Here is a 25,910-nt window from a genome sequence, read left to right as displayed (position 1 = left end):
TCCAGGTCTCGCTGAATGGCAGCACAGCCTTCAGGCGTGTCAGCCAATCCTCCCAACTTCGTATCATCAGCAAACTTGCTGAGGGTGGCCACTGTCCCCTCATCAAGGTCATTGATGAAGACGTTGAACAAGACCGGACCCAGCACAGACCCCTGGGGGACACCACTGGTTACAGGTCTCCAGCCAGACTCTGCACCACCAGAGAAGAGATTCTGAAGAGATTCTCTCTTCAGAAGTGCAGAATGATGTGAAATTCTTCTCACAGTTTAATCAAAATTTGTATCAATCCCATATGAGCCAAGCCTGATGAAAACCCGAGCATGCCTTTCTCAGGGAAACTTTTCTATGACATGAAGGTGAATGGGAGGTGTGTAGTGATGCAGAACTCAAGTTTTAGCCAAAGCACATTGGAAATCAAACCTCCAGTATCCTGGGTTCTGCGCCCAGGAGCCCACTGTCATGATTTAGATGAAGATGAAATGTTATGCTGTATCTGATCGAACTTTCAGGCTGTGTTAGTGGGAAACCACTTTGAGGAAGACAGGCTGTTCTGCGTTGGAATCAGAGATGTGTGAGTACCTGCTTTCAGGTCACACTCGTGGTACTCCGTAGCCAGCTCTGCTACAGCTTTAGAGGGCTGTGCACCACCACAAAGTGATAAGCTTATGCTGCTAGGCAGATCATTTGCCTTCTGGCTGCTTTATCAAGCCCCTTGCTAGCTTGGCTTTCTGCACTGTGAGAATCACAATACCTTTTGTTGTTCCTCATTAATAGCATCACTGAAATGTGTTCTGGGGACAGGGCACACCACCCAACTCTTCACTCCTTCTCTGTTTGCTAGTGATGAGAAAGTTGTTTATGTGGTGGCGCAGTGAAGGATTTGAGACGTTCCAAGACATCCTATCCGTGGAACATATATTTTCCTGGTGCAAAATTTTATTTATTTTTAAGCTGGAAATACTTTCCTGGAGAGCAGGTGTAGTGTTTTTCCTCTTGCCTGGTAACTATGCTCAGATTCCAACTCCCCTGTCCAGTTACTCTCACCTCTGACATTTTGGGAGTGTTTTTGGGGATGGGGATCCTCTCTTAATGAGTGACAGCTTGTCTCTGTCTTCCCCCTGTATGTTAAACAGCTCCCTTCTTCACTCTGACCCACTTTTTTTTTTTATTTTTGGAAACTCTTGACTGTTAAGGTCCCATCTTTCCTGCAGCCTTAGCTTTCACTGGCCTGGGCCCTCCGCAGAGTTCAGGGCTGAGCTCCTATCTAATCTCTGGAATGTGGCACCGAGACTCTACCTCCATCCAGCCCTTCCCCAGCTGCTTCACAGCTCCATCTAGGGCAGTGCACTAAATAGTCATGATCCACCCCCCTGCAGTCTGCCTGTGCCAAAAATATAAAGGGACACCACCGAGTTGCTGTCAGGCTGACATTTTGCATTAGAGCCTTAGGAATGAAAGCTTTGATCGGTTGTGTTCAGTTGTTTTTAAATGACCCTAATTCCCCTGAAGTGTGTGCGTGTGTACAGGAGCATCCGTGCATGGGGCTAAGGGCTGGAGCCAGTAATGGAATTCTTTCCCCATCAGGCAGTACGGAGTAGGAATGAGGGCACAGCGCTGGGGGCCCGGGATGCAGCCATCCTCGCGCCAGGACCTCCCAGCAGCACTTAGCCAAAATCACTGCACTTCCCACAGGCGTTGTTATTGAGGCTTCCTTCACCCTTCCCTCTCCTCACTGATTTCATGCTTTATTAGTTGCCTGTGAAGTTCGTGCTGCTCTGAGAAAACCCTGCACCAGAGGCTGGCTATTTGGCAGGAGATCTGCACGCACCTCAAAAGCTCACGCAGCAGCATTGAGAGCAGAGGCAAAATCCTGCTCCCCTCCAGCAGAACCCTGTGGCCTCTCCCTGCTGGATGCAGCCGGTAGGTGAGGGCTGTCCCCACTTCAGTAGATCTTCAGCAGCTGCACTTCACTCGTGGGGAAACAACCTCCCACGGAGGGACTCGACCGTGCGCTGCAGAACTGGATGGGCCCTTCGGCTGCTTCCCTCTCAGCGGCACAACCCAACCCCAAGCTGTGGTTTGTGCCCAAGCCCATTCTCCATCCTGCCACAGATGTGTCCTGCAGCATCTGGCAGCCTGTCCCCCTGTGTTTTAAAAGGTCTGGCTTCACCACGTTGGGGCATCGAGACCAGAATGTCTGATCAGAGCTATGAATAAAGAGGAGGAATAGACCTCAAAGGCACCAACCCTGCAGCAGGACTTGAAGAGCTGGGAAAGCTGCTGGCAGGGGACAGCCTGCAAGGGAAGGCTGGGCTCTGTTCCGGAGGCTGCACTCTGGCTTGGCTCACGTCTCAGGTATTAAGATCTGATCGTGGGTCCCTCCAAATACAGAGCACTTTTTCCACTGATTTTGGAGACATGTGGGAACAATCTGATGGGTTTTTTTTCCTTTCTCATCTTGAATGAGACAAGGAGAGCATTGTAATCCCTTGACCTGTCTGCCCAGCAGGTTATCTGCTTGTCCTCTAATTGCAGCCCGAGCTGCTTTACTGCTGTGCAAATGGCTGCTCTGTGCTGATCACAAAGGGGCAGTGGAAGAGACCTGGCACTGGAAGTCCTTGCCAGGAAAAGAGGGCTTTTATTGCATTCTTGGGCTGGAGGAACATTTCTGGATAGATGTGAGAGTGAAATAAGACACTGGCTGTGTGAGTCATGGCTGAGATGTGCTCTCTATTCCAAAGGGACAGCTGGTGGCAGTAACAAAACATCTCCCTAGATACATTGTCTGGCAGCCATCCCCCTCCTGCTTTTTCCGGCTGTAACTACCGTTACGTGATAAATAAATAAACACTCACTGACAGTGATGTGCGGAGGCAGCTTTCCTTCCTTCAGCCCCTGGAGGCCCCCACCTGTCCCTTTCATTGCACTGCAGGACTACACTGCCAAGTTTGAAGAGAAGGGGTAGGAAAACACAGGCGTCAGCTGCTGCAGAATCCCACAAGGTTCAACCTGGGCAGTGCCCCTCTGGGCAGGACATTAGTTTGCTGTGAAAACAGCAATACCTCAGCTGAAATGAGCCGTGGTGCAAGCAGAGAGGAGAGATGCTCTCACCTCCTTGCCCGCCTTATCTTCACATCTGAACCCCGGACATCCCTGGCCTGTGATCCCCAGCACACAACCCATTACTGCTCTCCTGTAGAGCTGAGAGCTGTTATTTGGCAGGCGCTGCTGGCTGCCCAATTAATTCCAAGTCCAACTGGAAGTTCATGCCAACTCCAGGCAGCACAACCTCCTGCTGCTGGGTGCAGTTTCCCTGAGAGCAGCCCCAGCTGTGGGGGCTCAGACCCTGGGAATTGATGCTCTGCTCCTCCCAGCGCTAACGAGAGGGCTCTGGGAGGGCTGCTGGCCTGTCATCAGCTCACTGAAGTTTATACACAGCAGCAAATTCTTTCTAACATTTCACCCTCTATTTTAACATAGCTCCAGACACCAGCAAGTCAATTTAAGTTCCTCACTGCTGAAGCCAGAGTGTTTTCTGGAACAGCTAGTAAATTATTGAATGAGGAAGGGTTGGAGAAAGGGGCTGGATGGAAAGGAGCAGAAAGATTTTATTTATGGACAAATATTGCGTATCCAGCAGGCAGAGGATGTGCCCTTGGGGGTAAGATCAAGTGTACAATTGGTTTCGTATTGAATATGCCTTTCTGGACAGACTGTCTGAAGCTTGGAGAGAGGGATCATCCCTGGACATGGAGATCTGAGAGGAGGCTCTTCTCTAAATGCCACGACCCTATGAAAACTGCCACGAATGCATGGCCTTTGTCTGAGTCACTGCTTGAGCCATGTAGACCACGACATGTCCTGCGGTGTGTTATGAATGTTCCCTGACACTGGGCTGGGATATGGTATCCATTCCATAGGCTAATTTAAGGGGCTGGACGAGCACCTTGCATACCCACCAAGGCGATATGGATCCAGCCTGCCGGCTGCCTTTGTTTGTTTTGGCTCAAGCGAAATTCCTCCGTGCTCCTTGCAGATGGGCTGGGGAAAAAAAGCCCCTCGGACAGAATATGGCAGGGAGGAGGGCCCTGAGCTCACCCACGTGGCACCTCCAGAGAAATCCCCTCTTAGAGGCAAAATTTCACAAGTTTTGGCAGGCCAGGTTCCAAGGCATGGTTTGGATTTCTTGCATCTTTCTGGGTTCTCTGTCCTCTTCCCTTTGATTTGACTGTAGCCCAGGGAAAGGTCTGCAGGAGGATGCTGTGTTGCCACGTGCTTCTTCCAGCCGCCGTGTGGTTGGCAGCACGAGATCCACTGGGTAGCAATGATAGAAAACCAGACCATGAGGACAGGCTGGTTTTGCTCTGCACTGCACAGAAGAGATTTTCTGGATGGCTGACTTTGAAACATCATAAACATTATTCTAATGCAAAGGGTTTTAGCATAGTTGTTTAGATGGTAAATACACTAAACGATGCTTTAAATATTAATACAAGAGGGTGCTTTGCTGAATTTAAGTTTGTCAATTGATTTCTAGCAATTGTATGTATTACACATAGGAGCACTTGCTGGCTTTGCTGCCTGCAAGAAACTGCAAGCATGAGAGAAGCTATCGGTGCATGTAGAGGTGCACTGGAAGGGAGAACTGCGACAAAGAGAAGTCAGCTGCTCACACCAGCTGTGAGAATGGGGAAGGCAAATATGAAAAGTTCATAAAAGTCAATTAGATTTAATTCAAGATATTACTTTACCTTAGCAGGAAAAAAAAAATCGGGAGAAGGGAAAAGAGGAGTAATTCTGCAGAATGCTCAAATAGGTGTCCAGGTATTTAATTTGGATGTGTTCTTAAACATTGCGGTTTTGTACCAATTCAAGAGCAATTTACCAACTTACGTGTAATTTAAATAATATTCTTCCTCTTTTCAGAAGCACAGAGCACTGCGAGGACTTGCCTTACCCCCCCGGCTGCACTAGATGGCTCTGCTCTGCTCCTCGTGCGGCTCTGTGCTAACGAGGAGAGGATGGGCATCGTGGTGTTCAGATGCCCTAAATCATCCCTAACTCCACTGAATTGAATCTCCAGCCCAGATATTACTTTCTTTTGAGGGAGAAATAATTTATGTCCTCCTCTCCTTTGGCATGTGGAGGATGCATTGCTGTAAATAAGATGAGTAACGTGCAGTTACATAAAGCCCAGAAATACATAGTTGTTGTTGTTGTTGTTTTTGTTTTTAATTAGCTCATGATCTTTCTACTGCTGCTTGCACTGTTCGGTGCTTTATAGCCCTACTTTTGCTTACAATCACATCTGCTCAATGCCCTGCTCTCACGCAGCTTTTACTCAAGAGATTCTGAAAGCAGAGTGCTTGCAGCAGCAGTCCAGGATGAAGGAGTCCTTCAGCTATGATGGTAAAAATGGATGGGATCAAATTGACAGAACAAGATACACGGCCAGATTTTCAAAAAGTACCACAAATGTCTGTGCTCAGCTACTGCTGTTTGTTTCTCTTGGGCTTATCTTCCTGCCTTGCTGAGCACCCAGCTCTTCCATTTACAGATGCTGGGCACAAGAACATGCAGCCCATTTGCCCTTAAAACACACTCAGGAATGAGGCTGGCTTCAGCTCTGCTGCTGATCCCCTTCTTAACCTAATGCCAAACCAGTGAAACAAGAATAACTTGCATTTATTTATTCTCCATTTTATTGCAAGCAAACACAATTTATTTTACATTCCCAAACCTTTGCAAATAAACCCACACACCTTAATCTACAGTCAGCTGCCAGAAAGAAGATTCCCTTACACTTTCCTTCCCATAAATTACTTCTATTGATTTAAAAAAAATATATATATATATTTTGTGTAGAATGCAACATTTTTAGGTTCAGATTGAAGAAGATCTATCAGTGCAAGAGCCAGAATAAAGGATGGACAAGGGCTTGTCCATTCTCCTTTCATGCCTGGCTCTGTGGCATGGCTTGGTGCTGCTTCTCTAGGGATGCTCTTATTTTAGCCTTTCCTGAGGAATAATATTCAGGGAATGGAAATACTGTGAGATGAGATACCTGTAATTACAACTTTCAGAGCAGTGCCAGCAAGTTTTTACGTTTTAAAGAAAAATCTTGTGTTTCTGTACTTGAACAAACCAACATTTTAAGGGCTTTCTGTCTGTTTTCGTGTCCTCTCACCCACCCAAGGCATTGATGTCAGCCTTCTGGTAAGGAACAGCACACAAAGGTGGAATAGAGATATTTTCTCTTGGGACGAGCACTTGCATTCTAATCGTTGCTGCTTTATCTTGGAGCAACACACTCAACAACGCAGTGCTCCACAAATAGAAGTCAAAGAGCCCAGTTTCTTTCTGCAGCAGAGCAAGACAGATTACTGCCTGCCCAAGAACTGAGATATAAGAAGTTAGTGGTATAAAGCACAAGCCAGGTGATACATGAAAATGAAGCAACAGCAAGAATAGCAAAAATACAAATTCTTAAAAGTGGGTGTGCATCAGTGGAGGGCATTTTTATTTGGTCCAAAAGAGATGGGATTTACCACGTGTGAACAGTTTTTGTTCTGAGGGAACGGTAGCAGGTCAGAAGGAGGCCCTGGGCTGCTACTCTGAACTTCACTGGTATCATGAGATCCTACTGTGGCTCGTGCAGTTTGACCTGATAGCAGTAAGATCACCGTACAGCTGTACCCCAAAACCTCAGCAGTGTTGGAAAGAAAGTTCCCAAAGATGCATGACTGCTGTACAAAAGCACACAGGTATCTGGTGGAAACCTCTCCCTTATACAACCACGATGAAGGTGCGAGGAGGAGGTGTGTTCTGTCTATCCAAAAATAAGCCCCAGAAATTATTAGATCTCGGCGTAGTTTAGTTTCACAAAATGCCTTCATTTCGCTCCTGCTCTTATTCGCTCTTCCCTGCCTTTTGCTCAGGGTTGTCCTTCCAGATGCGGATGGTCAGGCAGGTTGCCATGGCCAGCCAGCCCAGGTAGGGCAGCATCAGCAGCGCTGCCACCTTGTTGATGCGGTACCAGGAGCACACGGTGCCGATGGCCAGGCTGTCCAAGCACAGAATGTCAATCAGCGCCTGCAGAGCAGAGAGAAGAAAATTATTTTTGTTCTTCCTCTTGGGAACATACAGCAAGACTAAAAACCCTCCTGCTAAAGGTCATCATAGAATGGCCCGGGTTGGAAGGAACCTCAAGGATCACGAAGCTCCAACCCTCCACCACAGGCAGGGCCACCAACCTCCACATTTCATAGCAGCTCAGGCTGCCCAGGGCCCCCATCCAACCTGGCCTTGAACACCTCCAGGGATGGACGGGGCATCCACAGCCGTGGAGGTTGTGAGAAGGAATAGAAATCAGGGAGAATTCACACTGAGGATTCAGCTAGGCTGATCCTGAGCCCTAAGACCTGAGCTCTGGACTCAAATGAGTGAACCAAACCAGGAGTGAAGAGCAGTGCTGTTGTTTTGTTTGTTATCAAGTTTCACAGATTAATACACTGCTCAGTGGCCCCTCTACTGGTAATGCCAATGTAGGTGCATCAGAAACGTGCTCATCAGTACCAGTGGCTGCTATCACTTAAACTTTCTAAACGTACATTTCATCAGCAGGGTGACAAAGCTGAGATGGAAACATGCATCCCACTCTGTGCCTCTGATCTTCAGATAAATGCTTCTTGAGTACAGCACATGCCCAGCTCTGCCACGCTGTCATACCTTCGTGCATATCCTCCTAAAGGCTCTGCTGTGCGCATTGTGTTGTGTTGTACTGCTTGATAAGCACAGCTACTGTTCCTCCCCCCAGGAATGCAGCTTTGCTGCTTGCTTGGGCAGGGTGTGTCACTCAGAAGGACTTATCTGTCACCCCGGGTCCTTAACAGGGCTGGGCTGACTTTTGAATCTCCCGCCACGCTCTGGTAGGACTGGCTATCAGAGGGACAGGAGCCGGGTGAGGAGTGGAAGGGGCTGATACCGTTGTCTAGAGCCAGGTGCAGCATTAATTATATCAGAGCAAAAACTCTTCCTGCAGCTCTCTTTGCAGCTGCATGATGCTAGGTAGAAACTCTCCAAACAGGCCCAAAACACCCAGCAGGGTCTCCAGGATACGTTACCATCTTCAGGTTACGTGCACCAAAGAAGAAGGGAGGCCAAGCCCAGTTCAAGGCCAGCTGAGCCCCATAGAGGCCAAGCGGGATGATAGCTTTGCTGCTGCAGCCACCCAGGTCATTCCAAATCAGGTAGGAGGCATAGCTGTGAAGAGGGAAACTCGTTAGAGCTTTGCTGTCCCACAGTGAGTAAATCCATAACGTAGACAAACTCCTCACGTGGGAGATTGTCCTGCAGCAGAGGTTTGCATGACTGCTGTATCTGCACAGCTGCTGCACCTGTGCCCCTCGCTGCTCTCAGTTCTCTCATCTCCCACACCTGCGTGGCTCACAGGATTTCCCCAGAGCAGCAGTTGTTACTGGTGTCCTACCACAGTGCTGAGGGTGTGCTGTGCACAGCCAGAAGCACAGCCTGCAGCATAAAGCTGAGGAACTCAGCTCAGAAGGCAGCTCAGCTTCATAGAATCACAGAATGGCCTGGGTTGCAAAGGCCCACGGTGCTCATCAGCTCCAACCCCCTGCTGTGTGCAGGGTCACCAACCAGCAGACCAGGCTGCCCAGAGCCACATCCAGCCTGGCCTTGAATGCCTGCAGGGATGGGGCATCCACAGCCTGCTTGGGCAACCTGGTGCAGCCTGGGCTCACACAGACCCCAGCATGAGTGCAAGGCTGATAGCTGGGAATTCCCATAGCGGGGAATCAGCATTCCTGCCCTGCCCTGCCCTGCTGACCCAGGGAAAGGGAATATTAAGGCAAACTGAAGAGTTTGAAACGATTGCACCAGAAAAAGCATGATGAGATGGGGGGGCTGTGCAGAACTTACCCCATGCCGGTGTACAGGACGGTCCACGCAACGGGGAACATTTTGCGGGGTGGGCACCATGAGGGCTTTTTCAGCTTCTCGTACCAAACAGGAGTTTCTTTCCTATTGATGAACCAGCCGAGGAAACCCCCGACATGAGGCAGGACAGTAAAACCTACGGTGTAAGCCCACATCCTTCCCTGGTGACGTGACGCGGTCTTTTGCCTATTGCAGCTTAAAAACAGCAATTGATCATCAGTTTGGAAATCATTTTTTCTTCCTTTGATCTTTTTCGCTTGTTGCCTACATTCCGCTTTAGTGGGTAAGTGTTTAATTTGTATTCAGCACTGCTACTGACTTCCGTCTGCCCAGTCAATGAAGGAGGGGTAATTATTTCTGCCGTGGTTACATTTTCTCCTTGATCTACTAAGTAAAGTGGCTCCCGCATTATTTTCTAGGCTCTTACAAGCTGTGTGTAGCAGGGTTCACCTGAGGTGGTTATATTCTTAGCAGACAAGGCTTCAGTTACTTTTATCATTCCTGCTCTGAATGCTGAAGTCAGACAGCACACAACTGTCTGCTCGCAGAGCCTACGCGTCCCAGCAGAGCTGCTATCTCTCCTCTGCATGCTATTCTGAGTATGAACCCAGACAGATCGTGCCTAGAAAACCCCATCCATTCTGACTTCCTCTAATTTTTCGCCATGGATCTGTGTTTTAATTGAGGTCTGCAAAAGACAATGTCCTTACAGTAAATTAAATTCTCAATGAACCTTGTTTAATCCTCCCTACAGTCCTAGCAGACAGGAGGCCTTGCCTCCATTCTTGCCTCCATTAACAGGTAAGCTGAGGCACAGGTTTCTTAGTTTGCTGGCAGTCTAACCACGACCAGGTTGCATGAAAGGAACACATATTTAACAATTACATTTCCAACACAAAACAGCTCTGGGAAGGATGGCATCCAGCATTTCATTCCCCTGCTGTTATCCTCAGGAGGGCTGTGAACCTGACAGCCTCGTGCCCTTCCTCCATCTGTCTGTGTTCGCCCTCACTTTGCTCCATTAAGGAATTAAAGCTGAATTAGCATTCATTGGAGATACCAGGATTCTCCAGGAGCACAGCAGCTCGGTGCTGTCAGCAGAAGCACATAATGCACCTGAGCAGATGCACTTGGGGAGATTGCTTTTAGCAGTGCAAGGAGAGAGAAGGAGGCACACAGACATCCCTGCTGCTCAGAGCACAGGTTGGGATGCAGGGAGCAGAAGGGCAGGACCGATCTGCACGCTCATCTGTGCAGCATTCTAACTCACAATCAACGCTTTGCTATCGCCTGTGCTAATGGTTATTATCATCACCATCACGCTGCAGAGCTTTCCTCTTTAGAAGCTCACAGCAGCCAGTCTGTATGTCAATAAGGAACAAATGCCCCCGACGCCGTCTGTCACCAACAATTCCTTCACCAGACAATTTTCAGCACTATTAATGTGTCTGTGGAAGGAGAGAACCGAGCAGGCAGAAGCAAGCTGTTGCTCCTGCTTTTAAGGTGTGAACCAGCACCAGCCAGGCTGCCCCGAGACGCTGCAGAAGGGCTGTGGGCAGCACGGCGTTGTTTGGGTATCTCACTTTGCTTCCGTAGGGCTGGAGCCATAAAGCCATAAAGCCTTACCGTCTCTCACCGCCCGTCTGTGCCGTGCAGAGGAGAACGGGCGGACATCCGCGGCCAGCTTCTGCCTGTGCTGCTGCTGCTGCTCCCGTGCAGGGAGGGGAACGGCCGTTGAGTTTTGCCCAAACAGCAGAGAAAAGGGGTGTGTGCGCATGGCTGCGTGGGTCAGATTACACAGTGCCCATGTCGGGGCCCTGCGTGCACAGCCTGGCCCTGGGGCTGACACTGCAATGGTGCTCGGGGTGATGTGTGGGGCAGAGCACGGTGCCCGCGCCAAAGCATAGAGAGTGTTGTGCAAATGAGCTGCCAGAGAGGCATGGATGAGGATCAGGCCTGTGGCAGCACGAGGTCTGGGGCTGTTGCAGGGAGATGAGCGACAGCGGTGTATCCCAACTGGGGGTCTCAGGTTGGGCTCCTGTGGGCAGGAGGAGCTGCTGTGCCTGCAGGGAACCTCTGCCTTTGCTATTGCTGGGTGCTGCTGCACAGCTCGCTGGTCACCCTTGGGCTGAAAGTCACCGGGAAGCACTTGGATCTGAAATAAAGACGTGAGAGGAGCATGTTAAATGGAAAAGGAAAAAGCTAGAAATCAATTTCCATTAGTAAGCTGTCTGCTAGGGATGGGGAATTAAACACTAATTTACTTCAGTTATGGGTCATTACCTGAATTCCATGGCCAGGAGCAGCATTGCTGGTTCCTGGCAGAATGCAGTATTACTGCTGTAGCAAAACCACTGAGAGCTGCTGTTTTATTGGGCTCCAAAGAAAATTTTTCAGGGGGAGGGGAAGAGAAAAGAAAAAAAACCCAACAACCCACCCGGTAGGGGGATAGATTTTCAGCCAGCATAAATCAACATGGTGCTATTGAGGCAGTGTTTGTACAGCATCATTACTGCTCTGAAATAGCAGACGCAACACGCGTTCATCAGGCAGCAGTCTGCTGCACATCCCAACTGGCTGCTGCTACTTGCATGGGGGAGCTCATGCCATGCTGCAAGGCAGGTATGCCACAGCACAGCACTGAGCAGCCCCAGTGCTCCCAGTGCTCCCAGCGCTGGTGTGGGGTGGTGACAGCACAGTCACAGCAAACACTGGAGCAGTTGGTAGCTGGAAGCATCTCCTTCCCTGGGCTGGAGCACAGATCTCCTTTCTGCTTGGCACAAGGCAGTGGAATCCACTGGCTATTTTGGAGTATATTATGCTGAAAGCATTATTAAAAGCTAGGTGTCAAATCATGAAGGTCTTGGTAATTCTGTGAGGTTGGGGATGATAGGTGATGACAGTAGAAGAGCAAATGCAAAGAGGGAAAAAATAGCCCTGTGAGTGATGTATCAGCCTTACCTGAGCTTCAGAGCAAAGAAGAGGGTAATAGTAATGAACAGATTTGCCCTGGATCACAGCAGACTGGCTCATGGCAGAGATGTTACAGCCTGGGGTAGGGGTACCCACTGCTCTGGGCTTCTAAAAGTCTGCTATGGAGTGAATCAGCTGATGATTAAGTCAATGGTTTCAGATCATAGAATCCTAGAATGGCCTGGGTTGCAAAGGAGCACAGCGCTCATCCAGTTCCAACCCCCTGCTGCGTGCAGGTCACCAACCAGCAGCCCAGGCTGCCCAGAGCCACATCCAGCCTGGCCCTGAATGCCTGCAGGGATGGGGCATCCACGGCCTCCTTGGGCAACCTGATGCAGCTTGGGCTCACACAGCACTGCAGGAGGAACAAGCCTGGCTGTGAACTGGGCAGCCTTCCTTCCTTTGGCACAGAAGTGTTTCTCCTTTCTTACCCAGATTTATGTCCCAGTAATTCTACTTGGAATCACATTACCTCATCCTGTATTACTGTAAAATTACCTCTTACTAAAATCACTGCTATATTACATCTCGCTATGCTTCTGTATATTAAAGTAATATTATTATTGGATTTTAGATCACTGTTTGTATCACTGCAATATGTTTTCATGAGAGAGGGGACATAGGAAAGCAGTTACACAACGATGTTTGTTTTCCTCTTCTTAGCAACCTTCTCACATTGTCCCAAGAGGTTTCCATTCTATGCAAGATTAATTGCTCAAATATAAAAGCCCCGTTAACCTGAATATATTATTGAAAAACAGCATATTTCAATCTGCTCTAGTTTTGAAAATAGAGATGCCAGGTCAGCTCCTGGCATAAATCTGCAATGCTCCACCAGGTCGGCAGAGCTCCTCTGATTTACACCAGCAATAAAGCTGGGCTGCTGTGTCTGCTGTGCTGAGACTGAGAGCTGTTGTGGGGATGGAGTGGCGGCCGGGGAGGGACATTTGTGACAACTGCCACACTGTGAGCAGCTCAGAGCTGCTGGCTTTGGCGCTGCAGAGTAAAACATGGGAGTTGGAACGTGATGATGCTCGAGGTCCCTTCCAACCCAAGCCATTCTCTGACTCCGTGCCCGTTTGGACATTGAAATGATATTCTATTAAAAATAGCAACGGTAATAATGATAATCCACTAGCTTTCTTTCTTAGCATTAAAGCATGGTTTTCAGTGTGCTATAAAGCACTGCGTGCCCACGGGCACTGCCTGCTCCTCCTACGGGTGCCTGCCCGTAGCTCATCCTGGGAGCAGCTTTGTGCAGTGTAAAATCCCAATGGCTCTCAGCTTGTGGGCCAGAAGGCCAGAGCGAGTTTCAGGGTAAGTTCTCCATGGTGGGGGGCTCAGCACTGCTCACCCATCAGCAGTGGTGGCAGTGAACCGCTGGTCTGGGGCTGCATCACAGCGATAACCCCTGGGGAACGGCTCTGCCTTATCTGCGTGCAGAAGTTGCACCTGGCAGTCAAAAAAGCAAACACAGCTCAGCCCCCGTCTGTTTTACGAGGAGCTTAACGTGGGGATAGGCACAGGACTGCAAGCAATTAAGCTATGCAGCTTAACAAATTATCGCGCTCTAGCTGAGCCTTGTTAATTAACCACGTGGCACAGACGGAGCCCAGCACCAGTGCGACGTGCAGCATTCTGCCTTCACCTCCCATGAGCTGCCATTCCTGCTTGGCAGAGCACTGAGACCTGCACAGCTCTGCCCCGGACCCCTGGTGCCACCCCAGTGAGTGGGGGTGGGGTGGGGTGCAGACCCCCAGGGCTCAGCCTCAAGAATAAAGCTGCAGGAGTGGCACAAAGTCACTGCAGGCTGTTGTGTGGTGCTGGGTTACAGTTCCCACAACTCAGCTGCTTCCTTCTGTCTCACTAAGCCATGATCTCAGCCCTGGGATTAGAATCAGATCGGGGATATCGGGTTTGAAGCCCATCCAGAGGGGTTTGTAACGCCCCAGGAGTGCACTTGGACACCCATCTCAAGGTCTTTCCTACACGTGGAGTCAATTGAGAAAACCTACTGCAGCTGGGAGCAATGCTCTCACTTAAATCAAATTCACCTCCACGTGCTGCCGTGCCCCACATTGCTGCCTGCCCTGAGAAGTATGGGGAGGGGGTTCCCTTGGGGGACCTTCCTGAGGGCTGGGAGCAGCAGCAGTGAGCTGGGGGAGCGCAGTGCCCTCTGGGAGCAGCACCAGCCCGGCTCACCCGGAGCCCAGAAACACCAACCCAGGGGCAGCGTCCGCTGAGCTGCTGGGGGCATTAATCAGCCTGCAGAGTTTTTATTGCTGGTGGTTAGGCATAAAGAGGAAGGGCAACAGCTGCCTGGAATTTTCAGTTGAAGCCATTTTCCATCCTGATTTATTAATTTGAGGCTTCCACATGACCTGGGAAGAAGCGCTGCCTCTAAATCTGCATTTATTGGCTTTGTGTTTTTTTTTTTCACTTAAGGCCAAGATCCAGCTGGCTGAGTCGTTGCATCCAAGCATCTCTTGTTTTAACAGAAGTGCCATTTCCAGCCAGAAAACTTCAGCAACTGCTTCTTCTTGATCAAAATGATTTGGCTGAGCATTATGAACCCGTCAAAATGCATCCAAACAGTGCTTTGAGAAGACTTTTGTTTGGGAGAACAACTGCTTTATTCTCTTTATTACTTCGGTCTTTTACGGAAATAGGAAGTGAAAAGGTGAAAGAACACAGAGACCCAAGGGAACTCATAGCAAAGGGAAAAGAGAGAGACGGATTCTGCAGCAAGTAAAGAAAGAGAAGACTTTGTTAAGAAAGAGAAATCAAAACATTTCGAAGATAGGAGGGATGGCAGCTGGAGAGTGGGAGAAAGGCAGAACCTCTCCTGAGTCGCTCCTCTGATGGCTGTTCAGTGGCTTTCTGAGCAGCTGGGGCATTTCTTCCTGGGGTTCCCCTTGCCACCATGGCTCCTCCTAACCTGCAGCATCAGCCATGGTTATCCCAGGCGGCAGTGGAGGTGCTGGCTGGGCTGAGATGGAGCACAGTGCTTTGGCTGGGGGCAACGCTCCGTGTGTGCCACATAACCACAGAATGGTAGGAGCAGCACGGAACCCCTGGAGATCACCAGGACCTGATCATCTCTGCAGGCTCCCTGCAGCAGCTCCATGTCTGCCCGTTGCTGGGGAGCCCAGCGCAGAGCAGAAGGGAGCAGCACCTCCTCGCCCTGCTGGCTGCCCCAGGGAAGCACCAGGGCAGGCTGATGGCTCGTGGTTACCCTGCTGGCTACCAGGACCCCCAGGTGCTTCTCTGCAGAGCTCAGCCCCGTACCTGCACTGATATGTGAGGCTGTTCCTCCCCAGTGTGTAATTCTTGCAAGATGATTGCAAAGAAGAGGGGTTTATCAGTGTCTTGTGCTACTCATGTGCTGCTGCACAGCTCAAAGGCCGTTATCTGGGCCAGCAGGCTCTGTTCTCTCTCAGCTTTCTGACTTCTGTCCCCCTCTGGCAATAACTAAGCCCACCAACCCCTCGGGTGTAAATCCCCCCAGCCAGGTGCAATCAGCACACAGTCCATGCCAGGGTCCTTCCCCTGACAATCTGGGAGGCCAAAATGATGCAGAGACATGGTTTGAGCACACGTAAGAGTGTTTGAGGGTAGAGAGAGCTCTGAATTTGGAAAGTGACCTGTATGAACACAGTGCTGTGGTATGCTCTCCTTCAATGACTGGAATAAGTAAAAACTGAAATCACTGCTCCCTTTGTGCTGAACAAAGGTTATTCTAACTTTTACAGAAGAGGTTCCTCCTTTTGCAGCAGATATCCATCCCAGAGAGCTGAGTTACTGGAGAATCCCCATGACGACAAGGGTAAGTCTCGGTGGTATATCACAGATGTGAGGTCACCGTGCCAGATTTCCAGCTCTGAGCCTGTGAGTGCCAGCAGAGCAGAGCACATCCATACCAGAACCATCCTACCTCTGCCCTGCCAGCAGCACTGCCATGCTCTCGAGCTGTCCTCACTACAGGTCACCCACAGGGAAAGTTGGGAGGATTTGGGAACAAGGAGTGAGCAGGAGAAGAGCCCGGCTCTCTTGCTGCCAATTGATAGCATGGAAAAATAGATACTGGCTTAGCAGTTTGCACTGCTGCTGTCGGAGCTGCCTGTGCCAGTTCTCCTCAATCACTGCGTTTTGGTGCATCGCCTGCTCTCATTCCACCTGGGAGCTCCAAGCTGCTTTCTTCCCTCTGTGTGCAATGCCAGAGATGGGTGATGAACCAACACAGGAGGTGAGCAGATGGGGACAAGCCCCAGGGAAGGAGTGCATCCTTGACAGCACAGTGACACAGCTCAGGGCCGCCCAGAGCCTGACCTGATTCTAGAGGCAAGGACTGCCTCAAATGCCAGATCTGGGTTTAGGTTGCCACCAATGCTCAAATTCTGGTCAATTCTATTTCAATGGCCAAAGGCAAATACCTCAATAATATTGTGGCCTTATTATTTTTTTCTGCTAAATTAATTAGGAGCTTGATCTGGTTTTAGGGCAGGACACAAAGTGGATTACGGGAGCAGTTTGCTCTTTAATTAGGGTCATTTACCCTTTGTTAAAGTTTAACCTTTGCCTGCAAGGCAGCCAGGTCCTGCTGCGTGGCTGGGGATGCTCCAGCCCTGCTTGAATCCCACTGCAAAGCACCAACCAGCAACTGTGTGATATGGCTATATACAGAGAGCAGGAACTGGAAGGTAAATGTTTGTTTACACTGCGGTGCTTCACCTGCTGCTGGCTGGCTGTGCAGCGAGGCTGAGCCCCCGTTCTTTCTGCAGCAATGCATGACCAAAGCCCTTATCTCCTCCCTATACTCACATATGCATTCCCCAGGATTAATTCTGCAGAAATGAGCATGGCTGTGGCTCAGGCCCTGCAGCTCCTTCTCGTCCCATGTCCTCTTGGCAGATGTCCTGTCCCCATCCCCAGCTCTCAGTGTAACTCACCGCCGGTCAGAGGCACAGATTGCAAAGCCAGGTGTACCAGGGGTAATGGAACTACCACTGCTCTGCCTGTTGGACAGATTCATTCACAGCAATGTGGGATGGGGCAGAGCAGCGGATGGGAGCTCTTGAGCCTCTTGGATCCATTGCTAAGCTGGCTGGAAGACAACAGCCACGCTGCTCTGCTTGCTGACACAGCAAAGCCATCCCCGTGCAGTGCTACAGCAGCCATGCATCCCATCACCACGAGCAGTGTGGTTTCTCCACGCACCAGCAGCAGGCAGTGCTGCCTGCCAGCGCTCCCAGCACAGGGCAGGGGCAGCACCTCCGTCCTCTTGGATGTTTCTGGTAAGAACACACGTCTCCTCTTTGCTTGCTGGAGTGTGTTACAGACCTGTTAAAACTGGCAGCTGAGAACCCTGCCACCCTCCTCTGTAACAGATCTTTCTTTTGTGATTTCCAGCCCTCCTTTCTTCCTGAGGTGTGGACAGGACCTAAATTTTGCGGTAGGACAAGAGCTGCACATCAGAGAACAGCATGCTGCACCCTGCATCCCTACAGCACCAGCTCTCAGGGATGGTAAAGCGGGGTTCAGCAGCAGATCCTTTTTCTCTCGTGCTGGCAAAGCTGTGAGGAGGCAGCTTTGCTCTCCCTAAACCAGTGAGGAAGCTGAGCCTGGGGCTGAGCATCTCACGCAGATCTGTGCAAGGGAACCTGTAATGCACCCACTGGTACCCTGAGCACCCAGCAAAGGACACTAGAAGGAGTTTGCATTGTGTGTACCATTTTATTTTCAAATATATATATATATATTACATCACTTTAAAACGGAATATTTGTGAAAGGATTTTGTGGTAAAAGCAAACCCGCCGTGTCCCTGTGTCTGCAGGCAGCTCCTTCCCCAACTCACCACAGACCCTGCCTGCTCCTTCCTCCCCTCCTGCTGCCAGAGGGGATGCCTCCAGTGCAAGGCACGCTTCGTTGGTCCACGGTGTGCCCTGCTGTGCTGGGAGAGAGCAGGGCTTTCTGCAGGGATAGGGAAAGGAACTGGGGAGCGAGCTGTGAGGAGCACAGTGTGCTTCAAGTATGTGGCATGCTCTGCAGGAGGCTGAACTGGGCACGAGCACCAAGGATGCTCTCTGGGGTGGGAGGGCTGGGTGGGGGTTGTGGCTCAGTGCAGGGCAGGGGGGTGCTGACCAGCAAAGCTGAAAGCAGCCTCCACCATCCAGCAGGGAAAGCCAGGGTGGTGGGCAGCCTGCCATGCCTGCAGGTGCTCAAAGAGATGCTGTTCCTTCAGCCTCTCACCCCCTTGTTACGGACCCGTTATAACCTGGATGAAATCCCAGCCCCTAACACACACTTCTGCTTGAATCCAGTTTTCTGTCTGGGCTGTGCTCCCTTGGCACCTCTTCTAGGCACAAAGAACCCCTCACCAGAAGAAGCCCTTTTCCTCCCTAAATCCTCCCCATGCAGGGACTCAGCACCCCCCTCTGCAAGCCCTGGGGCGCAGCTCCTCCTGCAGTGACTGCAACCATCCCACCCCACAGATTGGGGTCTGTCTGCAGAGGCGATGCAGCACTTGGCTTCCCTCCCTGCACAGTGCAGGGCAAACAAACCAGGCATTGGCACTGCTGTGTGCTGAGTGCTGAGCATCAGAGCTGCTCCTTCCTGAAATGCAGGCCCAGCTTGGGCTGCTGACAGCAGCATCCCTGCCCACCAAACCCCAAAGTGATTCAGTCACTTTGCTCACACTCTTTCCTTCCAACTGCTGTGCCCATGTGAACAACCCTCTCCTTACGAAAGGCCACAGCAGAGCCTTCTCACCTTCTGCTTTCATTTCCCAGCTGAGGGTTTCCCACCAGGGGAGGAAGGCAAAACGTGGCAGCCACACCCCATAGCACCACAGCAGCTGGGAAGGTGACAGGAGGAGCATCCACTATCCACAATGCAAACTGCCACCTGTGGCTGGTTAAACAAAGCTTATGCTGCTTAAAACCATGATTCCCCAGCACTAAACGTGCTGACCCAGCCCTTCGGGGAGCACCTGGACTTATCCTGAGAACCTGCAGGAGCCCAGCAGTGTCTTCACTGCATGCCAGACTCCCAGCTCAGCACCCAGCACTGCTGTCACCCAGCAATAGGACACAGTGCTACAGAGCAGCACCCAGCAGTGCTCCCACTCCAAGCCTTTCCCTGCTGGGTGCCAGGGGTGAGGAAGGCAAGGAGAGATGAGAGCAGAGGGAGGCAACGTGCTGACATCGTGAGGCAGTCCCCCCTTTAATCCCCTGAGAAAAGAATATATGGCTAAGAATGGAAACTTCCCTTTGTTCAGCACCGAGGTTAAAAACTCCCTTCTCAGTTCTGGTATCACAGACTGCATCAAGGCTTGATCATCTACCATAGAGCTGAAAAGTCTCCTTTATTTAACGTCCCCTGGCCTTACATCTGAATTGGGTTCAGAAGGTGAAGCACCTCAGGAAGATGAGGATAACCTCGGGCTGTTTGTATGAGCACAGTGCTCCCTTAGAGTTCCTAGAGCGTGTTGGTAAAGTAGTGAACAACGTAATGAGCAGACCATGTACTGTTTTCTTCCCGAGGTCCTCTGCAAAAAGTCCTGCTGGAACCAAAGCAAAGCAGCCAGCGAGAGCAGCGGGGTATGCAGATAACGGAGTTGATTGAGAGAAAAGGAAAATAGCAATTAGTAGTTCACAGTGACAGAGAAGCTCCATCTGGTGGTGTTCTCACCCAGAAATGAAGGTGGGGATGGGGACCTGCAGGCTGTCTGTGCTCCCACCAGTCAGGGAATGTCAAGCTCTGCTCGAGGCAGTGGAGCAATGAGAGGATGGCAGATGAAGCTGCGTGGTTAAATGCAAAGAAGTGCACTTGCAAAGGGGATAAATGGACTACAGAGCATCTGCACAGCTGCAAAATCTGGGCACAGTGCACCGCAGACACTCAGCACTTCAGGATTACAAGGAAAGCAACCAAGACAGATAGATAAAGAGGAATATAGCAAATATTTTAATGTCCTTCCAGTGAGTGCAGTTCAGGGCACTCCGCCAGGGGCAGGGATACTGCAGACACAGGGTTGGAGTGATGAGCATGGGAAGACCCTGGTACAGAAAGAGGCTGAAAAGTTTCATTAAAACCCAGGAACCTGAGGAATATCAGTGGTATAAAATTAAGGCCGGTCCTGCAAGGCTACCAGGTGTCCTCTGTGCAGGGGCAGAGCAGTCCCAAGACATTGAGGACAAATCTGAAGACAAGGGTAGGAATCGATGCAGGGAGGTGATAGTGGAAGGTTTTACAAACAGGACAGACAGGCATCCATTAGGAAATACCTCTGTTGGGGGGACAGGAGGGCTGCCCTGGGCCCACCATTCGCCCCCTGGCTCCCATGAAGGCTGCTCAGGGTTGTGCTGCTGCTGTCTGTCAGGGTGCAGCTCCACAGGGATCCCCCTACAGTAGGAGCCCCAGCACAGCCCCACTGCTTATGGTAGGGCTTCTGCTGAGCTGCCCTGGAAGTGTGTGATGCTGGTACGGGATGGGTTTGGCTCAGAGAAGGCCATCACAGCTTCAGACCTTAAAGAGTTGCCTGGAATAAAAGGAACAGAGCTGAGCCAAGCAGTCCGTGCTGGGATGTGCTGGGATGTTTTCCCTGTTTTTCAGAAGTCAGAAAAATCTGAGATGGGCGAGAGGAGCCAGCTGCCCTCCCCCCACTAAAGCTCATCTTCAAGCACCAGCCATGAACAGAACAAGGTCGGGCCACTCGCCAAAGAAGCCATGTGTGCACAGGGCTGCGTGCCGTGCCCAGCTCAGACGTGCCCTGGGCTCTCTGCACCTCCAGCCCAGCTCCTACAGTGGGAGCAGGGACACGGTGGTGCAACCCCAGTGCCTCCTTCTGGCAGTGAGGGACACCCACTGGTCCCAATGGGCAGCATGCAAGTGTGCTGGATAGAAGCAGCCGGCGGAACGGGAGGAGGGCAGGCTGCCTGCACCCACTGCAAGCTGCCCCACAGCTTTTTAGTGTTTGGAAAACCACTGATGCTTCCCAGGCCTGCTGGCACAAAGCTCTGGGGCTCACAGTGGGACTGGGGAGCAGGCAATGAGGTACAGCTGCACCCCAGGACCTGTGCCAGCCCTGGGGAGCTACAATGTCAGTTGAGCATGGGCAGCCTGCCGTGTTCCCACCGACTGTCAGGTAGCCAGTGTGGTTCTTAAAGAAGGCAAGGGATGCTTGTCATAAAGAAAGAGAAGGCTCAAGTACTTGGGCTCAGGAGCAGGGGGAAGACGAAAGCAAACCCCACACTTCCTAATGCTGGCTCGCCCCTGCAGTGACTTACAGACAACACAACCGAGGTTGGAATCCCTCTTCAAATACAGGCACAGTAGTGGGATGGAGCCATCAGCCACGAGGAGCTTTGCACCCACCCCAGGAGCACCTTAAGAACAGCGCAGAGCAGACACAACACACACAGACAGGTGCTCTCACGGCAAGGCGTTGGTTCCTGCAGAGCAGCCTGATCTGCTGCCTCACTGCTGTGAGCCACGAGGTCACAGCGCTGCTCTGCCCTCAGCAGCCCAGCAAGGCACAAAGCAGACAGCAGAGCCGATCCCTCTCCTTCCCCCTGCCTCTCTCTGTAGCTCCCAGTGCATCTCCTGGGCGGCACGGGCCCCGTGTCCTGCAGTGGGAGGCTCAAGGGTCCGTGCTGCTCTCTCTCTCAGAGGTCCCTTGAATGCCCCTCTCCTGGGAGACGTCACCACGGAGCAGAGGTTTGAGAGAGAGCTCGGCGGGACCCCCGCCTCCACCCCACGGCGGTCAGGGCCTGAAGAAGCGTCGTACCACTAAATGCCCCACCATCACCAGGGCCAGCACCGCCAGCATGTACTTCATGTAAACATTGTCCAGATCGAGTGCAGCCACCTGACGGGAAACAGAGGGAGCAGAGCGCGTTAGAAGTGCCCGCGTCCTGCCTGGACCACACTCTGCTCTGCTCCCATCTCCTGCTGGATCCCACCGACCCCCTCTCGGCCCCGTCCCCCTGGGCGCAGTGCCCTCGGCTCACCCATCCTCCCTGCTGGGCGATCCACCGCGCAATGCGGTTGCACAGCATGAACTCGGTGACGTAGCGGGCGATGCGGCGCAGGAAACCCGTGATGCCGTGCTGGTAGACGTGGATGGCCATGCAGTAACCGAAGTCCAGCAGTGCGATCACCCGGCCCCAGTTAATGCCGCTCTCGAACAAGCTGAAATGAAGCCAATGGTTGGGTTACAATCGCTCCTTGGGAGAGGACGCCCTGCTTGGCTCCATCCCTGCGCTGCCCAGGGCTCTCAATTAGCGTGGGCTGCAGGGCAGAGCTGGGAATGCTGCGCTGCTCGAGGAGCATCCCAACAGCACAGGGAAAGCAGTGGTTTTGTGGCTATGTATTGCATGGCCACTGATCACCCCGCGTGCTTAAGGAGCACAGCCACCACAGTCTGGGCCAGCACTGCTTGGCTTGGCCAGGTCTCTGAAACGCTCGGGTGAAAACCTGGGGATGGCTCTGGGGTTCTGCACACCCCCCACACACATCCTGCCCTTTCCCACAGGGCTGCATCCCAGCACAGGGCAGAGCTGTGGAGCTGCTTGGGATTGCATGAGCCAGGGCATTACACAGGGTGAGCTGCACCCAGTGCCAGTTTAAGCCATCAGTCTGTAGGCTGCAGCGTGCTACACATGCAGTCAGGATCAGGATTGCAACCCATGTGCACACAGCATCCCTTGCTTGTGCAGCCATACCCAGAAGCAAGAATGTTCATATAGATCTGGGGCAGAGGTGTATTAGAGCAGGACTTTCCTTTTTCCCGCACAGACAAATCCCTCCAAGACCAACTGATCTCGCCTTCAGCGATGCTCCCACGGGCTGAGGGTTCAAAATACACTCAGTGCCTATTGCTCCTGCTCCCAGTGTCAGCTGCCATGCACAAACTGCATCACTGGTGTGCAGGTTTGGCACTGACTTGGGAGTTCCAGCAAGGTTAGCAAGAAGGAAAAGAAAAGAAAAATAAAAGGGAAAGAAGAAGAAAAGTAATATGAGGCTCCGGCCCTGTGTTGTAAGCCGGTGCTGTCACGGCTGTCCCTGCAGGGCTGTGCTGGTCGCAGAGGGAAAAGGAGTTCAGAGCCTGGGATGGAGCACGAGGACACAGGGAGCACCAAGGGACAGAGGTTAATTTACCTGTTTGCGGTGCGTTAACCGCCTCAGGGTGGCAAACAGCGCAGCATGGCTTCCCAGGGAGAGGGGAGCAGGAAAAGGACAGAAGAGAGGCAGTTAGACAACACACAACGAGCGGAGGGGCGCGGGGACGGGGCTGCACCAGACCCAGGGACCCCTCCAGTGGTCTTCTGCAGGACCCTGGGTGAGCCAGGTGGCCCTATGGGCAAAATGCAGGGAGAAGGGTGAGGGCTGAGCCCCTCAAAGCACAACTGGAGCTTCCACGGGCCCCGTGATGGGGCCAGCGTGACGCCTTTGGAGCTGCAGAGCAAAGCAGCCCAGAACACAGACTGAGGCTGTGCCTCGTGCAATATGGGCAAAACGTCGTCTGGGTGTTGCCTCCAGTCTTCACACTGTTGCTGGGACATCCACTTGGCCACTCTTCCCAACCCAAAGCTTCTGCCCCCAGACAGCTCGTGCAAGGGCTGCCAAGGGGACGGTGAGTGAAGAAAATGCAATAGGAACAAGAGCAGACAGGCAGAGAACACGGGAGCTCAAGTAACGGTGAGCTCAGTCAGAGCTCAGGGCGGGGGTGTGGATGAAGCTGGAACAGATGGAGCCCACGCACTGCAGGGGGCAGCTGCTCCGGGCTGGCTTTAAGGTTTTAATGAGCTGCAGTGCATCAGTGCCACCTTCCCTCCCGAGGCGTGCTGCCTGCTGCCTCACCTGGAGGCTATGGTGGTGAAGTACTCGTAGGCATTCTCCTTGGTGGGCTGCAATGACTTCAGCATATGGCGGAACTCCGCGTCGTACCGCTTGTTGATGTCGTCCCCGATGATGGCCAGGCGCCTGCCCACCTGGCTCCCGATGCTGCCGGAGAGAAGACGGGCTGTCATGGGCACGGACTGCTGAGCAGCCGGGCTCAGGTCGGGGCAGAGGATGCAGCTTTTACCTGCCCAGCTCCTGCTGGATCTCCATGATCTCCGGGTCCATGGGCACCTCTTCCCCTCCCTCCTCTCTCTCCTGCTGGTAGCGGTAGAAGGTGTAGCTCCGGAACACCTCCTCGGTCTGCTGGGCCACCTGGTCCTCTGAGAGAGGCAAGGGGGAGAGAAGTAGAGGGGCAGCTTGGCTGCTGCTTTCCCCAGGTTGGAAAGAGGCCACGCAGGCTTTTCCAGCCTAAATTTGTGCTGGTGTGTCTAAATCTCTCTCTTTGTGTGCACTCTTGGTGGCCGTCCCATTCAGCCTGCACTTCAGAAGCCCAAGGACAAGTGACAAGAGCACCCACGTGCCTCTGCCTCAGTACTTCCAACTCAAACAGTTCTGTTTTACAACCCTATGAGTTTATGGGATGTAGTGGTGCCCCATCCCTAGAGACACCCAACTCAGGGCTGGACGGCACTCTGAGCACCCAATCAAGCTGTGGGTGTCTCTGTTTGTTGTAGGGAGTGGGACCAGATGGCCTTTCATGGTCCCTCCCAACTCCAAACCACCCCACGATTCACTTCTACTTCTACCCTTGGCAGTTGCAGGAAATGGTTTGGGTTCATGGCTGTAAATGTTTGGACAGCAGAAGGTAAAACAAAAGCAATCTGACACATATTCATTCTCAGAAAGGTGATTTTGAAGTCACCCTTGAGGACATGTACCCACATTTTGAATGCTTTTTTTGGCAAGACAACAGGACTTTTACCACAAAAAGCTGACCTTCAGTGCTGTGCTTGGAGCTCTGTCCACATGCCAGCATTTCTCAGTGCAGAACGGCTCAGCACAGTGCAGAAATCCCAGATCCAACCCCAACCAGGAGCCAGAGCTTCATGCAGCATCCCTCAGCAAACAGCACGGGGCTGCTTCTTTTTAAATGCCACCATTTAAAAGTACCCCTGCATGGCATCAGCAGTGACACAGTGACCGAAAGCTGAGCTGCTGCTGGTGATGCCAGCAAGCTGGGGGGCACTCAATTCCCATAGGGGTGGGAAGGAGCTGAAGCTCCAAGGGGTGTCTGAGTCCAGAGGGATGTGGTGCTCACACAGCACACAGAAAGCTCCTGGGTAAGCACCTGGAGTCATGGCATGGCTCTGATCGGAGCCATGTGCTCTGAACTGAGAAACAAAGTGCTCGCAGCACTGCATCCCTGGCAGCCAGCAGCCCAGGGTTCGGAGGAATCGGCTCTCAGGTCTCATGAACACGCTTTTCCCATTTTCTTTCTCCAGGAGCACACAGCAGACCAGCACCAGCATTGCTGCTCAGCAGCAAACCCAGTAGAACCCTGCCCCAGCACCCCAGCACAGCCACCTGCCATGCTGCACACACAATTCTCTGTCTGCTTACACTTCCAGCACAGAGATGCTCCATCCTGAGCCACATCCCAGCACTGGGGCACAGCATCCTGGCAGCACTGCCCCATCAAACCCTGCAGCCTGCCCACACCACGCTGGTCACTGCAGTGTGACATTGCCCTGCCCCGTGTGCAGCTCCATGGTGACAGACCTACCTGAAGGGGTGCAGGGATAAGAGAGGACTGACGTGCAAAGCTTGGGTTGCACAAGTTTAGGCTGTGTAAATAAAGGTGAAGGGAAATGACGAGCACTGGTGGTTGTGTTTTCAGAGAGGGTTTGTTTGGCGATAAACGAATCCCACCTTATGGAGGAGTGCAGCACAGAGCAGCGAGCAGAAAATGAAACCGACTGAGTCACAGTTTCATGAGAGGCAGAGCAAACAGCCTGCAGGAGCAAAAGAGGAAATAAGCGTACCCAAAAATCCCTGCTCTAACTACCCCGGGCACTATTTTTAGTGGTACAAGGACACCTTGGATACATGACTGCAGCAAGAGGTGCGGCTGTT

General features: G+C 51.9%; 2 protein-coding genes across 3 annotated transcripts in view; both read right to left on the bottom strand.

The window, feature by feature from the left end:
- Positions 1 to 5,667: 5,667 nt before the first annotated feature.
- On the bottom strand, positions 5,668 to 11,368 carry TSPO2 (translocator protein 2). Of its 2 annotated transcripts, none has more exons than XM_010724331.3 (4): positions 10,585 to 11,368; positions 8,941 to 9,144; positions 8,124 to 8,262; positions 5,668 to 7,092 (listed from the first exon to the last, which is right to left on the bottom strand). In XM_010724331.3, the coding sequence occupies exons 2-4, from the start codon at positions 9,111 to 9,113 to the stop codon at positions 6,910 to 6,912; spliced, it is 495 nt and encodes a 164-aa protein (XP_010722633.1). In that variant the 5' UTR covers positions 9,114 to 9,144; positions 10,585 to 11,368; the 3' UTR covers positions 5,668 to 6,909. The 2 variants fall into 2 exon arrangements, with proteins under 2 accessions (XP_010722633.1, XP_010722632.1); XM_010724330.3 differs by having other exon boundaries at positions 8,941 to 9,153; positions 10,585 to 11,366.
- A 6,276-nt stretch (positions 11,369 to 17,644) lies between these two features.
- Positions 17,645 to 25,910, bottom strand: part of BAK1 (BCL2 antagonist/killer 1) — an 8,556-nt gene continuing 290 nt past the window's right edge. The window contains exons 2-5 of the mRNA XM_010724378.2: positions 24,022 to 24,245; positions 23,796 to 23,939; positions 21,944 to 22,124; positions 17,645 to 21,801 (exon numbers count right to left, since the gene is read on the bottom strand). Coding sequence (XP_010722680.1) covers positions 21,697 to 21,801; positions 21,944 to 22,124; positions 23,796 to 23,939; positions 24,022 to 24,245 — 654 coding nt within the window. The 3' untranslated portion in view covers positions 17,645 to 21,696. The remainder of the gene's footprint in view (positions 21,802 to 21,943; positions 22,125 to 23,795; positions 23,940 to 24,021; positions 24,246 to 25,910) is intronic.

The sequence above is a fragment of the Meleagris gallopavo genome, chromosome 28 (assembly GCF_000146605.3).
Source record: "Meleagris gallopavo isolate NT-WF06-2002-E0010 breed Aviagen turkey brand Nicholas breeding stock chromosome 28, Turkey_5.1, whole genome shotgun sequence".
NCBI classification, from domain to species: domain Eukaryota; kingdom Metazoa; phylum Chordata; class Aves; order Galliformes; family Phasianidae; genus Meleagris; species Meleagris gallopavo.
Note: the sequence above shows the minus strand (reverse complement) of the source record. Positions and strands in the feature narration are given on the sequence as shown.